Raw genomic sequence first — 13,234 nt, forward strand, 5'->3', positions numbered from 1 at the left:
AGGGGTAAAAAAAAAACTCTTTTAACATGGAAGAATATTCTTCCTATGGCTTCTTTGAGATCCAGGTGGGCAACCCTTCCATCCCTGAACTCATAGAAAATCTTGAGTATCACCTTAAGGTAGAGAAATGGTCTTTTAAAATCAAGCGTTCTTCTTGCTCCTCCTTCTTTCTTCAGTTCCCTAACTAGAAAACTCTAGCTTTAGCGTGTTCTAAAGAGTTCTTCGACATGGGTTCTTTTGGAGGTGTATTCTCGCGTTGGTCTGATGAATAGGGACTCAAGGTCCTGCCCAAGTTCATGTATGTTTGGGTCGATATTCTGGGACTCCCCAGGACCGGATGGCCTCCATATGTGGTTCTTCCATAAATTTTGGCTTGTTATCCAAAATTATGTCATATCCTTCATTCCATCTCTTTTCCATGATGTTAGACCCCTTCACAACATAAACTTTTCTTTTATTTGCCTGATACCAAAGAAGGAAGGGGAAAGCTCTCCATCTGACTTCAGACCCATTAACCTTCTTAATAGTTCTGTTAAGATTTTCACCAAAATCCTAGCCAACCGTCTCAAGCCCCTTATTCCTCTCTGGTTGATCAGTCTCAATCAATATTTCAAAATGGCAAATCTTCACTTGACTCTATTCTTCTAGCTCATGAAATAATCAACAGTTGCTCTTCAAGGAAAAAGGAAATTTGCACAATTAAAGTAGACTTCTTCAAAGCCTTTGATTGTGTTAATTGGATTTTTCTCTTATCTCTCCTCAAAGCCAGTGGATTCAGCCCCTGATGGTGCCACTGGATCTCCCACATCCTCTCCTCCTCTAAATCTGTAGTTCTTGTTAATGGCTCTCCATCTTCCTTTTTCAATGTCACAGTGGTCTCAAACAGGGAGACCCCCTCTCGCATATGCTCTTTCTGTCGGTGGTAGATGTGCTCAATAAGATGATCTCCGCCAGCTTCTCTGCTGATGATCTTTCTTATTTTAATCTCAAAGGAGAGGTTAACTCTATTAGGTCTCTCTAATTTGCTGATGACACCCTTATTTTCTGTAAAGCTGACAACAGAGACATTTTCACCCCTAAATCTATTTTTTTTATGTTTGGAAGCATCTCTGGTCTCCATATTAATCCATCTAGATCCACCCTCTTCTACCTTGGAAAAGTTCCTAGCAGAGGTGTTCATTTGGCTAACAAATTCAACTGCTATAACGGCTCTCTTCCTTTCTTTTATCTTGGTCTTCCTCTCAAAAAAAAGGCTCTTTGTCTAGAAGGGAATGGCAACCTCTTCTAGATTCTTTCTCTAGAAAGTTGGCTTTATGGAAAAACAAGTCCATCTCCATAGAGGGTAGACTCACCTTGTGAATTCTGTTCTATCCTCTCTCCATTTATATTATATGTCATTGTTTAAACTCCCCAGTTGGCTCCTCAAGGCTATGGACAAAATTAGACGTAACTTTCTTTGGGGCTCCTACCAACATTCTTCTAAATCTAAAAGCTTGATTAAATGGGATACTGTGTGCAAAGCTAAGGTTGAAGGGGGACTAGGTGTCATTAATCTACAACCTTTCAACTTAGCTTTGCTATCTAAATGGATTTGGAAGATCCTTGACAGAAATTCCTATATCGGTAAAGCGATCATGTCTATTTACTCTGTTAATGGCTCTAACCCTACAACTCACCCCCCTAGATCCTCAGCTTCTAAACTGATTAAGGACTTATTCTCTATTCATGACCCTTTCTTTCATTTGGTCCGATGGAAATTGGGGGATGGTAAACTTTGTAGATTTTGGCAAGATAAATTGTCGGGAGACAACACCCTCGGTAGTCTGTTCCCCAGAGTGCATCAGCTTGCTTTTGCCAATTCAACTGCCACTATTTATCATGGCATTTTCATCAATAACTCCTGGATGTGGCACCACATTATCAGAAGAGGCAATTCAGATGAAGACAAATACCAGATTGAACAGTTATATCTTAAGCTTGAGTCTGTTAATTCTCCTCTAGTTGCCATCAGAGATGAGATTTCCTGGCACCATCACCATTCAGGAAAGTATATTATCAAATCTCTCTATTCTATTCTTAACTCAGGAGGCACTCTCTCTCATTTACATAAATTTATCTGGAAGTTGCCCACTCCGCTTAAGGTGAAGATTTTCTTTTGGTCCTTGAGTTTGCACAAATTAAACACAAGAGATGTTTTAAGGTGAAGATTTTCTTTTGGTCCTTGAGTTTGCACAAATTAAACACAAGAGATGTTTTAGTCAAAAAGGGTTGGACAGGGGATACAGTTTGCCTTGAGTTTGCACAAATTAAACACAAGAGATGTTTTAGTCAAAAAGGGTTGGACAGGGGATACAGTTTGCCCCATGTGCAGTTCAGACACTGAAACCCATGATCACTTGTTCAATGATTGTTCCTTCACCAGATCGGTCTGGTCTCTTCTCTTCCCTAATGGCCAATTTGGTTACTGGCCGCAGGGGATTGACTCCCTTATCACTGCTCAAGGTGACTTCTTCCTCAATAAGAACATCAAATCTCTATGGAAAGTCATTCTTCCCTGCTGTTGTTGGTGGTTATGGTATTGCAGGAATAAGCTCATATTCGACAAGCTTCATACACCTACTTCCCTGCTGTTGTTGGTGGTTATGGTATTGCAGGAATAAGCTCATATTCGACAAGCTTCATACACCTATTCACATCATAGCTGCTAATATAGAGGTATTGCAGGAATAAGCTCATATTCGACAAGCTTCATACACCTATTCACATCATAGCTGCTAATATAGATCAATTCACTCTTTTGTGGACAGGTGCCTCCAGTAGCAAAAGAGCTTCCCTCATGCACAGTGTTGTGGTTGAGCTTGGACTCAAACAGTGGGCTAAACATGGTCTTGAGGATAATGTTGGAGATAATTTTCCTAGCTAATCTTGGTGCTTCCAAGTGGTGGCTTCTCCACAATTTTCCTAGCTAATCTTTCCCCTTGTTGTTGTTTTTAATTTGTTTCGCTTTCTCTCTGGGAAGTTAGGAGTCAGTGTAGAAATTATCTGGTTGGTGACGACAAAGCCCGCTCCCAACCTATAATTTCTTCTCCTGGCTCATTTTCTTCCTCTTTATGTTTTTATTTGTATATATTTACCTCAGTTTTGAATTTACAGTTATATAAATATTTAAGCAGGGGTCCTCACTCTGCTTCTTCCTTTCAAAAAAAACTTTGAGATTTTATTAAAAAAAACCCTAAGGATGCTTTTCTGATAAAATCTTAAAGTTAAAAGGAGATTTTCTAATAAAATCTAAAAGTTAAAGAAGAGTTTTGTCATAATCCCTATATTTAAAGGGGTTTTCTAATATTTTGAAAATTAAGAGGGCTTCTATTATTTACCTAAAATTTAACCCCGCCTCTGAATCCAATTAACTAATGCCAGCATTGTTAACAAGATCATCACTCACTCACTGCCATGTAAACTATCGTCTTCATGAACGTCAAGCAAGAACAAATACAATAAAAAGAAAGTACAATATCCGTAATATTCGAAATAGAAAGAAAAATACATTGTTCGCTCAAAATACATTGTTCGCCCAAACCGAAGATTTTGTTACCAATAAACTAACAAAACATGAATCGAAAGTTTCGTCTTTGAAACCAGAGCAACTTCTGATTCATGACTTCAGTTGTGGTTCAGAATCACAATAAGCCAAATTAGCGGGTCGCCACACGGTGACATGCTCTTGGATGAACGACACAATGAACTCCCCAGTTTGATCACAATTTAGATGAAGATTGATAAATATGAGAAAAACCAATTATCACTTGAAAATGAATGAGAATTTAATGAACATCAATAGATACTACGAAGCTAAAGAGCTAGGGACTAGACGCAAAAACTATAGAAGCAACGTTGAACAAGAGACCTAAAAGACAGATCCTCAAATTACAACGGAGTTAAACCTAGACAATTACAAGCCGCTGAAGCACACTGCTATCTGAGAAAACAATGTCAATTTTGAACTTTCTTTCTTTCCTTCCATTTTGAATTGCCTTTTTTGCTCTTTTAGGATAAATTTCTCTCAAGGAATGTCCGAGGAGAAGCATCACTCATGACTTCACAAGATAGCCAAGAGTGATAGCCAGCAGTGCAACAATCACCACAAACACGAAGGAGAAACCACCACCGCGTTGCTTACCCACCTCTTTCCTCAAAAGCTCCTGCACAGAGACACAAGCTAAACAACAGCTACAGCGGATATCAGAGGGAAATAGTAAATGAGAGTCATGAGTTACTATTCTTCTGCATGCACCAACAAGAATCATAAAATGATAGTACAAAGTACAAACTTACAGAATAGTATCAGTTAAAGCTTCAATCTCATGTCATTTTCTTCAGAAGACTGAAGAACTATGCTTAATTAAGACAATCTATCACCTAGGTTTGTATTCTTCAGAAACTGCATGACAAGGAAATCTTATCTAGCAGGCAAATTTACATGTTTAGGCTGTTTGATTGACAAGAAATGGAGCCATCATAGTTTATGCTGAAGCTGAATTTCTACTTTTAATGCGTGATAAACTCGGCCATGAGAGTGATATGCACCAAGGAAAATGATGTAGGGGAGCCCGCCTTATCATGGGGCCTGCTGTGGGAAATATCACATCCGCCCATCAATTGGACCCAGCTAAGGCACATTGGTGCAAAGCGGGTTCAAGGTTCCACTAATAGACCTGATCTGATCACAGGTTCCACTATTAGACCCAATCTGACCACCCCAAACCCGACCCAGATTCTATATTCTTCTGTTTAATGGGTGTGCTTATATTTTGGGTTTCAACATGCTTGATCTCTTTTCCCTAATCCTAGCTATTTGAAGTATTCAAGAGATGGCAATCCTCAATTGGAAACTATTGACCCTCTCTCCTCTTTATTCCACTGCTTCTGTTCTCCTTTTAGTTCAGTGCTTCTGGATGTCAGGTGCCTCTCCCTACCCCATTTCCTCCTCTGCATCTGGCTTTATGCCTCTACTAGGTTGCTCTACCTCCTATTTCATGGTGCTGCTTCATTCTTCCGTCTTCGTCTAATAAGCTGATGGGGTATGATCACTTGTAATGCTTGTACCTCTCAGACCTGTTAGAATTTGTTATGTTGGAAGTAATAAATATGTGGTGTTTTGTTAGTGTACATGGTTGTCATTTTGGGGTAATATTTTGGTAGATCAGTTCCTGGAAGACCATGTCCTTCTATAAAATGATCTCGTATAAATTACTGTAATCTTTACGAGTGAATTACCTTGATAGTACTACAAAGTGGCACGTCCACACAGTTCATATACTCATATTTGTCATACTAGAAGTAATCAAATCACTTGATGTATTCCCTGACAATACATCATCAATTCTCTTGGAATGATGCAGAAGCAGAAGAGTGGAGACGCCAAGACAGACTGACAGAGTAATAAAATTGGAATGTGATTTAAGCTTAATAAACAGACAAAACTCAAATAAAATTGTCGAAATCAAACTCAGCAGACTAAGATTAGAATAAAAACATAGAAAGCAAACTCAACAGGCTAAAATTAGAATAAAAATGTAGAAACAAACTTAAGCTGAATCAGCTAGATTCCTTTCCCAAGTTTGAGCCAGACTGCACATTTACAGTCCTTCCATTAGAAAATTAAAACAACAGTTCATTTGCTAAAATTACAAGTCACTAGCGCTATGCAGTTATGCACAAAGAAACAATCAAGTTTATGATGATCAGTTTTTCAAAGTAGATTTCAGGGGAAAAGATAAGATGGACTAGCATGCCAATGACTTAGAAGCTAAGTGAACACACACCTAGGTTAACAGGTTAACATTATCGTTATTAAAAGAATATAGTGCTATGCAACAAAAAATAGCATCTGAAAAGAAATGATAGGCAAATATTGCCACTTAGCAACGAAAAGGAATAAGATAGAAGAAACAAAACAATCAGAAAAGAAACAACAAAAAGAGGAAAATCAGAAAAAGGAAAAAAGAAAACATACAAGTATACAACAAAGAAGAACAGGAGATAAACAGGAAACTGAGAAAGAGAAAAATAAAAGAAAAGAAAAGGATGAGAAAATTAAAAGAGGAACGAAACACAACTACATAAGAGATGGGTCAAGCAGACAGTTCTAAGAAGCTATTGGTTTTATAATATAGCAAAAATTGTTACCAATAATGGGTCTAAATAGATTGGCCTAGTAGTTTTACATCATTATATAGAAGAAAGAAGAAAGAGAGAGGGTTGACCTCATGGTGATTTTTTATTGGTGTTGATGTTAACATAGGAAGGGGAAAAGAGGTAGGCGTGCAAATGGATAGAATACGGCTCAGACATGATACTTACCATTTCCATATCACATTACCAATCACACGAATACAAATATGGATGTCTCCGTAAGGAAAACTCATATCTATATACGCCAAAATGGGATACGGATATGGATATACATGTGGATATGAAACAGATATGAAAAAACCAGATAAGATTGAAAATATACAGTTCATATGATACAAGAGAGTTCATTACTATTATGCTATATCTGAAAAGCTAAAATTGGATCTCTTGATCATCAAAACTAACCTCAAATACATTGATCTAAGGATCAAAACAACTGCAACTGGATGATCAACATATATCTGGATACTGATACTTTTTTGCACCCTTAAAACAAGGGGCGGTTTCAGGGTTCTAATATGTATAAATGGTTCTGATTATGTATACATAGGGTTGATTTGCTTAGAAGTTCCACCTCATCAACAACATGTATTATCATATTCTATAGACAACATTTAAACAAGAAGGGTTTAAACAGCAAACCACTTCACTAAGAGATAACAAACAGCGCTCGACCTCCTTGTGCAGAGGTGGACGCTTCAGGGCATAGACATGGACTTTCAAAGAACTAAACATTAAGGATATGTCAGATCAGCCTAATAAGCTCAGTGTGCTGCACATGCAACACGGAACCTACTTTACCATCATCTCTTGTAAGTGATAGACTAACAAACACATCGAGACACAGGGAGAGAGTGCAAAATTCAACAGCTAAAACTTAAGTTTTGATTTAATCAGCAAACATTCAACAATTAAGAAATTAAAAAGTAAAGAAATGGATAACCAAATCAAGGAAACTAGTGATTAACATATAGATAATTAATACTATATATCATTCAAGGCCTCCAAGGAATGAATAGGATCAATTCACATCGGCAAAGGTAACCAAAACGACTGTATATAAGCACATATTACACTCTTATTTTGTAGCATGTTTAGACTAGAAAACAAAGGACTCGTGTCCATTGAATAACACTAGCAAATGATACTACAATACAGAGCTGTAATACTAGCAAATGATACTACAATATAGAGTTGTGATACTCACAAGTTCCTGTCGGAGTTTATGTTTCTGTTGGATTGCAGCGTTCTTCTCCTCGGTAAGCCTTGAAATAAATGCCATTGCCTGGGGAAGCACGAGAAAGAAACCCGCTTTCAATTCATATGGTGTGAAATAATTGTAAATATGCTGGATTAAAAGAACATTATTCATGAGGATATTTTGATTTACAATAACCATGAGATGCATAAAACAAACATTCTTCCTTGCAAACTCTAGTGAGAACAAAGGATGTAATAAGTTTCCAATGCAATTGTCGCGTGTTTTCTAATTACTAAAACCTAACTTAATTTCATTCTACAGGTTATATTGACATTATAGGAATGTAAGATTTAGATACCAGATACGTGCAGCCACATAGTGACAATTGAGTAAATATGGGAAACCTGCAACCTTTTTGGAACTTCCATCTTAGTATCTCATGTGAATAAGAATAAAAATATGAATCATGCTTTAGTTATAGAGGAACTTAATATGCAAAATTAGGGAAACCTGCAACCTCTATGGAACATCCATCTTAGCATCGCATGTAGATAAAAATAACAAAGGAACCTTGCTTTAGTTAGAGGACATCCATCTTCTAGCATGTCTCAATTTTGAACAGACCAAATTACCTATGGCTATAAGGATTTGATTGGCAAGTGCAATATTTTAAATCTATATTTAAAATCACCTGTTTATAGGCTTACAAAATATTATAATTGTGAAATTAATCAAAGAACACATGTTAATAAAAATATAAGGGCAAAGTAAGACCAGCCATAGATGCAGGAAACGTGGGACACTATAGCAAACCATGACCTGGGTTCAATCATGCCAGAACATGGGACACTATAGCAAACCATGACCTGGGTTCAACATTTCACAACATTCAACATTCAACAAAAAGTTCATACCACAAAACAATCTACAAGCCATTAAACAATCTCAAGACACAACAAATACAGCCTAATCTTAAATCTTCATGTTATCACCAACATAGGATCCACCCGCTTCTAACATTCATACTTAAGTTCCTTCTTTCTCTGCTGGACTTATCCCTACTTTTTCTCTCTTTTTTTGTGTATTAATCGTGTACCTCATTACTAAATTGCGGAAAACTCCATGTGTAAAAAGTGTAAGTACAGAATCACATAGGGAAAGTAGGTCTTTCCCTGGAAAACCGCATCTCTCCTCTATGACGCTCAGTTTAATAGCAACATTTGAGGTAGCAACGTTGGAGCTGAAGACAAACATTTCACAAATCAGTTTATGAAACTGATTGTATGATTTTGAAATGGAATTAAGATGATATTTTTCCAACATAGTATAGCAAATGGTAACTTAGAAAAAAGACCACAGGTGCAACAATAGCGAACGACGAGATCCGACGAAGACGACGATGACAAACAGCAAACGGCGAGATCCGACGAAGACGACGACGACGAACAGCAAACGGCGAGATCTGACGGCCTGGACGAAGACGAATAGGGTGGCTAGACGCAGGCGGCGGGATGCGGGCGACGCGGGTGGCTGGACGCAGGCGGTGGGTACTGAAATAGATACACTAGAATACTAGAGGAGGGTGAATAGTGTTCTTTTAAAATTTATGCAAAGTAGATTATAAATTGCAAAGAAAAATGGCAATCTCAGAAATTCACAATCTCAAACACAAGGTTTTATACTGGTTCCACCAATCCGGTGTACATCCAGTCCCTAAGCAAATCTCGCTTGAGAGTTTCCACTATGATTTTGAATAAACTTACAAAATCAAAAGCAAACCTGACCAATTTGTAAGTCCCTGCAAATTGCAACACCAATTGACAAACACCTTGCCAATTTGCACACCAATCTCTAAACCAAGAGATTAACACCTCTCACAACTTGAGAAAACTTTTAAAGCAATAATTTCAATTCCTATAAGCCTTGATTTGTAGTGTAGTGTAGTAGTGGTTTATGAATGATTCTCACTTCTGTAAATTGCCTAAACAATAAGTATTTGAATGAGATTCAAAGGCACTTTCAGAAACTTTTCTTTTTCTCAAAATCTGAATATTTTTCACTTGAAAAAATGCACAAAGATCAAAGCTTATGGGTATGTGAGTCTCTACATTTTTTCTGAACAAATAACCTATTTATAGCCCTTGAAAAGATAATTTTTTAAACTTTAAAAACGTTTAAAAACGGCTATAAACTGTCATAAATTCAAACTTTGAATTCTAGAAAAACTGTATCTGTAGTCGACTACAATACAAATTAGTCGACTACTCTGAGTTTAAATAGATTCTGTGTATCCAGAAAATTTCTCAGTAGTCGACTACAATGCTCATTAGTCGACTATACTGTAAAATAACAGAAACTTATGTTTCTGTCAAACACTTAAGTAGTCGACTATAATCCATATTAGTCGACTATACTGTAAATTCACAGAATCACATTTAAGTTTTATACACGAGTAGTCGACTACTATTCTAATTAGTCGACTACTAAGAGTAAAAAATATGAACTAAAAAGTTTTTATACTCAAGTTTTAACTATAATTCTAATGGTTAACATAGGGGATTTCTATAGTTAACCAACACACTAAGCCTGTGTTAGTGTGTTCTAATATTGTGTGTGTGCGTGTGTGTGATCAAGGCTTGTACAATAATTCTAAGTAAAGAAAATGTAAAATACATTATCTCATATGTTCTTCATCTTCTTCACTTCATAATACCTTGAAATCTACTTGCACTTGTTCATATTTTGATATTGAAATCTGCATATAAAAGTTAGTGCATGTGTATATAATTGTTATCATCAAAATACTATTATGGAGATATGATATTCAACAAATATCCGTATCTGTAATCCTCGTATCCGTATCCGAAAAAAATCTAAAACCGTATCCGCCCGGTTTCAAAATTAGCTTACCATATCTGCATCCATTCGGATACGGATGCAGATCGGTTTGGATATATGGCACCCCTAACCTTGAGTCTTGAGTCTTGACCCATTCCCCAAACTAAGGCCCTACTTATGAGCCCTAACCATACCTAATTTCCGAGAAGTTCCAGCCAGGACAATGGCAGGATTTCTAAGGTGGGATGGTGGACCTTTGAGATGACTCCAAGTCTCCAACTCATTATTATCCCTAGTACTAACTTAGTTTAACCTAGCGGATGAGAATTAACTGTTAGTTTTTATGATTATGAGGATCAGAATGTAACTACAAGTTTTTATTTAGTCCATACGATGATACCTTATGCAGGACAAAAAGCCTCCTCCCCTATGGCTCGCTTGATAATGAAATAAACAATCCATCAGGAAACAAGAAAAATGAGTATTTTCTAGTTGTCACAATTGTCCAAAATGTTCTACAACAGAATAGATCGAAATTTTGTTTTTTAAGTGAGTTTACAGCACTGGATATCTTGATATACAAAAATAGTAAGCGGGAACTCTAGTTAGACAAAATATCACAGCTTTCATGTTCATATGCTTAAAATATTATCAGTTTTATTGTAAGTTCCAAAACCATTAATATTTGAAACTACATAAGACATCTATTAATCGAAATGGAAGTAAGAAATTGCAAAGAGAACTCACCTCTGAAGATTTTTCTTGAGGTTCAGTACATGATCTCAATGTCTATTACAAACAAATGCACCATTAAAAAGGTAAATGAAAAATAATAAAACAATTATTATAGCAAAAAAAACTTAAATACTCACGTTAGCAAATTCCTGCGAGGTTGCAGTCCCATTATCTGACACAGAAGCCCTAGGAGAAGATCCTTCATCAGATCCCTCCGGAACTGGAGATGGAGGTTGAGGCGGCGACACATAAAGAACTCGCAGTTTGACCTCATCTACCGTATTACCTGACTCTTTAGTAAACTGAAGAAGACCAAATTGCATGCATCAATCATAGTCTCTTGATTCAATAAAAACTCGCAGTCCTATTTAGCAAACTAAACAAGTATTATTGTCATGATCAAAGTTTATGGCATAAAGAAAGGCTCAATAATCTCCTTAGTTCCAACTATGGGCTCTCAACTCCAGAATATCTCTCGGTTTTAGTAGAATAACATATTTACAAACCTAATTTCAGGAAACAATACCCACTCTATATTCCTGCTAACATCTTCATGCATAAACCCCAACTAAGATTGAGAGACGGGCATGGTATGAACATATAAGCAAAGCACATGAAACCAAGTATTAAAAAAGTAATTAATACCCTTCACAGTTTTAGAATCCAGATTCAAAATAACCAAAGAGCCTAGAAGTCCTCTTGAACAAACGACACAAAAGTCAAATTCACACACCGGGGCACAATCTTTCAATTCAAAAAGCAAACAATAAACCCAACTGCATGCATAATTACTTCAAATTCCAAGAAAGTACCTCATAGACACAAATCAAAACAAAATTAAAACTACATTATTTTATTAAAAAATTACCATTTCGGGTGTGATATCCTTCATAGTGACTCCTGTCATGGTGACAACGCTTTGAACAAGAAATTTGTCTTTGCATTGCATGTCAGGAGGCGCTTCCTTCTGCGCTTGCATGGTAACTATAACCAAAAAAATTAAATAATTAAGTCCATTTCTCTTATTAGACCCTAAATTCTTTCTTAATAGTACATTATGCCCCTCAAATCTTCATATTTCAAATTCACAACCCCAATTCTATCGAGCTGTTTTAAACAACACCCTTTAACAGCAGAGTTTTGCATATTACACCCTAAATTCTTTCCTAATTTAATATGAGACTACCAAATCATCATTTTTCTAAATAACACCCCAAAAATCTATTAAATTCCATGAGTTTAACATACTATGGCTACAATTATGGAAGAAATCCAAACAGGGAGTGTTATTTAAAAACAACTTAATAAAAAGTAGGGGTGTAAATAAGAAATAGGGTAAGATTTGTCAGATCAATACAAAATAAAGAAAGAATCCAGGGTCTAAATTGACAAAACCCAACAATTAAATTAAACTACACCAAAAGGAGATATTAGAAAAGAAAAGAAAAATTATTGAAAATTTCAAAAAGTTACCAATGACATCGCATGTGGATCGGGGCAAGACGATCCCGGTGTTGGGTCGAACGCAGTACTTCTTCGGGCTCGTAGTCTTGACCTAAATCAAGCCGAAAACGAACGAAATATCAAATTTTTATCATAAAATTTACGCTTCTATGGCATCCAACTAAAGAAAACCAATGAGACTTACCTTAAAGGCGATGTGGTCATCGGTTTTGTTGGATAGCTGGATAGAGCAGGAGATCTGCCTCTTTAATTCGACTGATCAAACCAAAAACCATGAAATAAGGCGAATAAAACGAGAGAAGAATGAGAAACCCTAAAACTGATCGAGATCGGATGAGAATTGAACGAATCGATAACGAAAAAAAAAAAGAAATTTACATGGGAATTTGAGTTCAAGAGGGTCGATTTCGAGTAGCTCGCCGGTGCTCATTCTGAGATCAAAATCAATCGATCGATAAATGGGATTTTCTGCTAATATCTCTTTCCTTTTCTGCTTTTCTCTTTTTTAAATTAGGGATGAGACTCGAAAACGGAATTAATGCAGAAGAGAGTTCGACTGGTCTTGGTTTAGGCGCTGGTTGGTTGGCTAAAAAAACAAGCAAAATCAATTAATATGAGAAACCTATTTTCTTCAATAGATTTTTTTTCTTGTGTTTTGATTTACTTTCTTAAAACTAAAAAAAATGATATAAGATGAATTGTCATCATATTATTGAATGATATGACTTATTTTTAAGAAAATTTATTACATGATTTTTTTTAAAAAAATGGATAGAAATCAATCTTTAATGATTTCCTTAT

The 13,234-nt window shown here is 36.3% G+C and overlaps 1 protein-coding gene across 1 annotated transcript; it reads right to left on the bottom strand.

The window, feature by feature from the left end:
- On the bottom strand, positions 3,774–13,002 carry LOC109825727 (vesicle-associated protein 1-1-like). Its single transcript, XM_020392608.1, has 8 exons — positions 12,812–13,002; positions 12,618–12,688; positions 12,443–12,524; positions 11,838–11,953; positions 11,107–11,271; positions 10,982–11,023; positions 7,403–7,480; positions 3,774–4,202 (listed from the first exon to the last, which is right to left on the bottom strand). Exons 1-8 carry the CDS (start codon positions 12,861–12,863, stop codon positions 4,092–4,094), a joined length of 717 nt encoding a protein of 238 aa, XP_020248197.1. The 5' UTR covers positions 12,864–13,002; the 3' UTR covers positions 3,774–4,091.

This window comes from Asparagus officinalis, chromosome 1, assembly GCF_001876935.1.
Source record: "Asparagus officinalis chromosome 1, Aspof.V1, whole genome shotgun sequence".
Classification (NCBI taxonomy): domain Eukaryota; kingdom Viridiplantae; phylum Streptophyta; class Magnoliopsida; order Asparagales; family Asparagaceae; genus Asparagus; species Asparagus officinalis.

Bases quoted from the DNA above. Each gene is read 5' to 3' on its own strand.
- LOC109825727 (XM_020392608.1), bottom strand. From the start codon at position 12,863: ATGAGCACCGGCGAGCTACTCGAAATCGACCCTCTTGAACTCAAATTC. The intron at 12,689-12,811 runs GTAAATTTCTTT...TGGTTTGATCAG, and splicing joins TCTTGAACTCAAATTCCCAT to TCGAATTAAAGAGGCAGATC. The intron at 11,024-11,106 runs GTGAGTATTTAA...TGTTTGTAATAG, and splicing joins CCTCGCAGGAATTTGCTAAC to ACATTGAGATCATGTACTGA.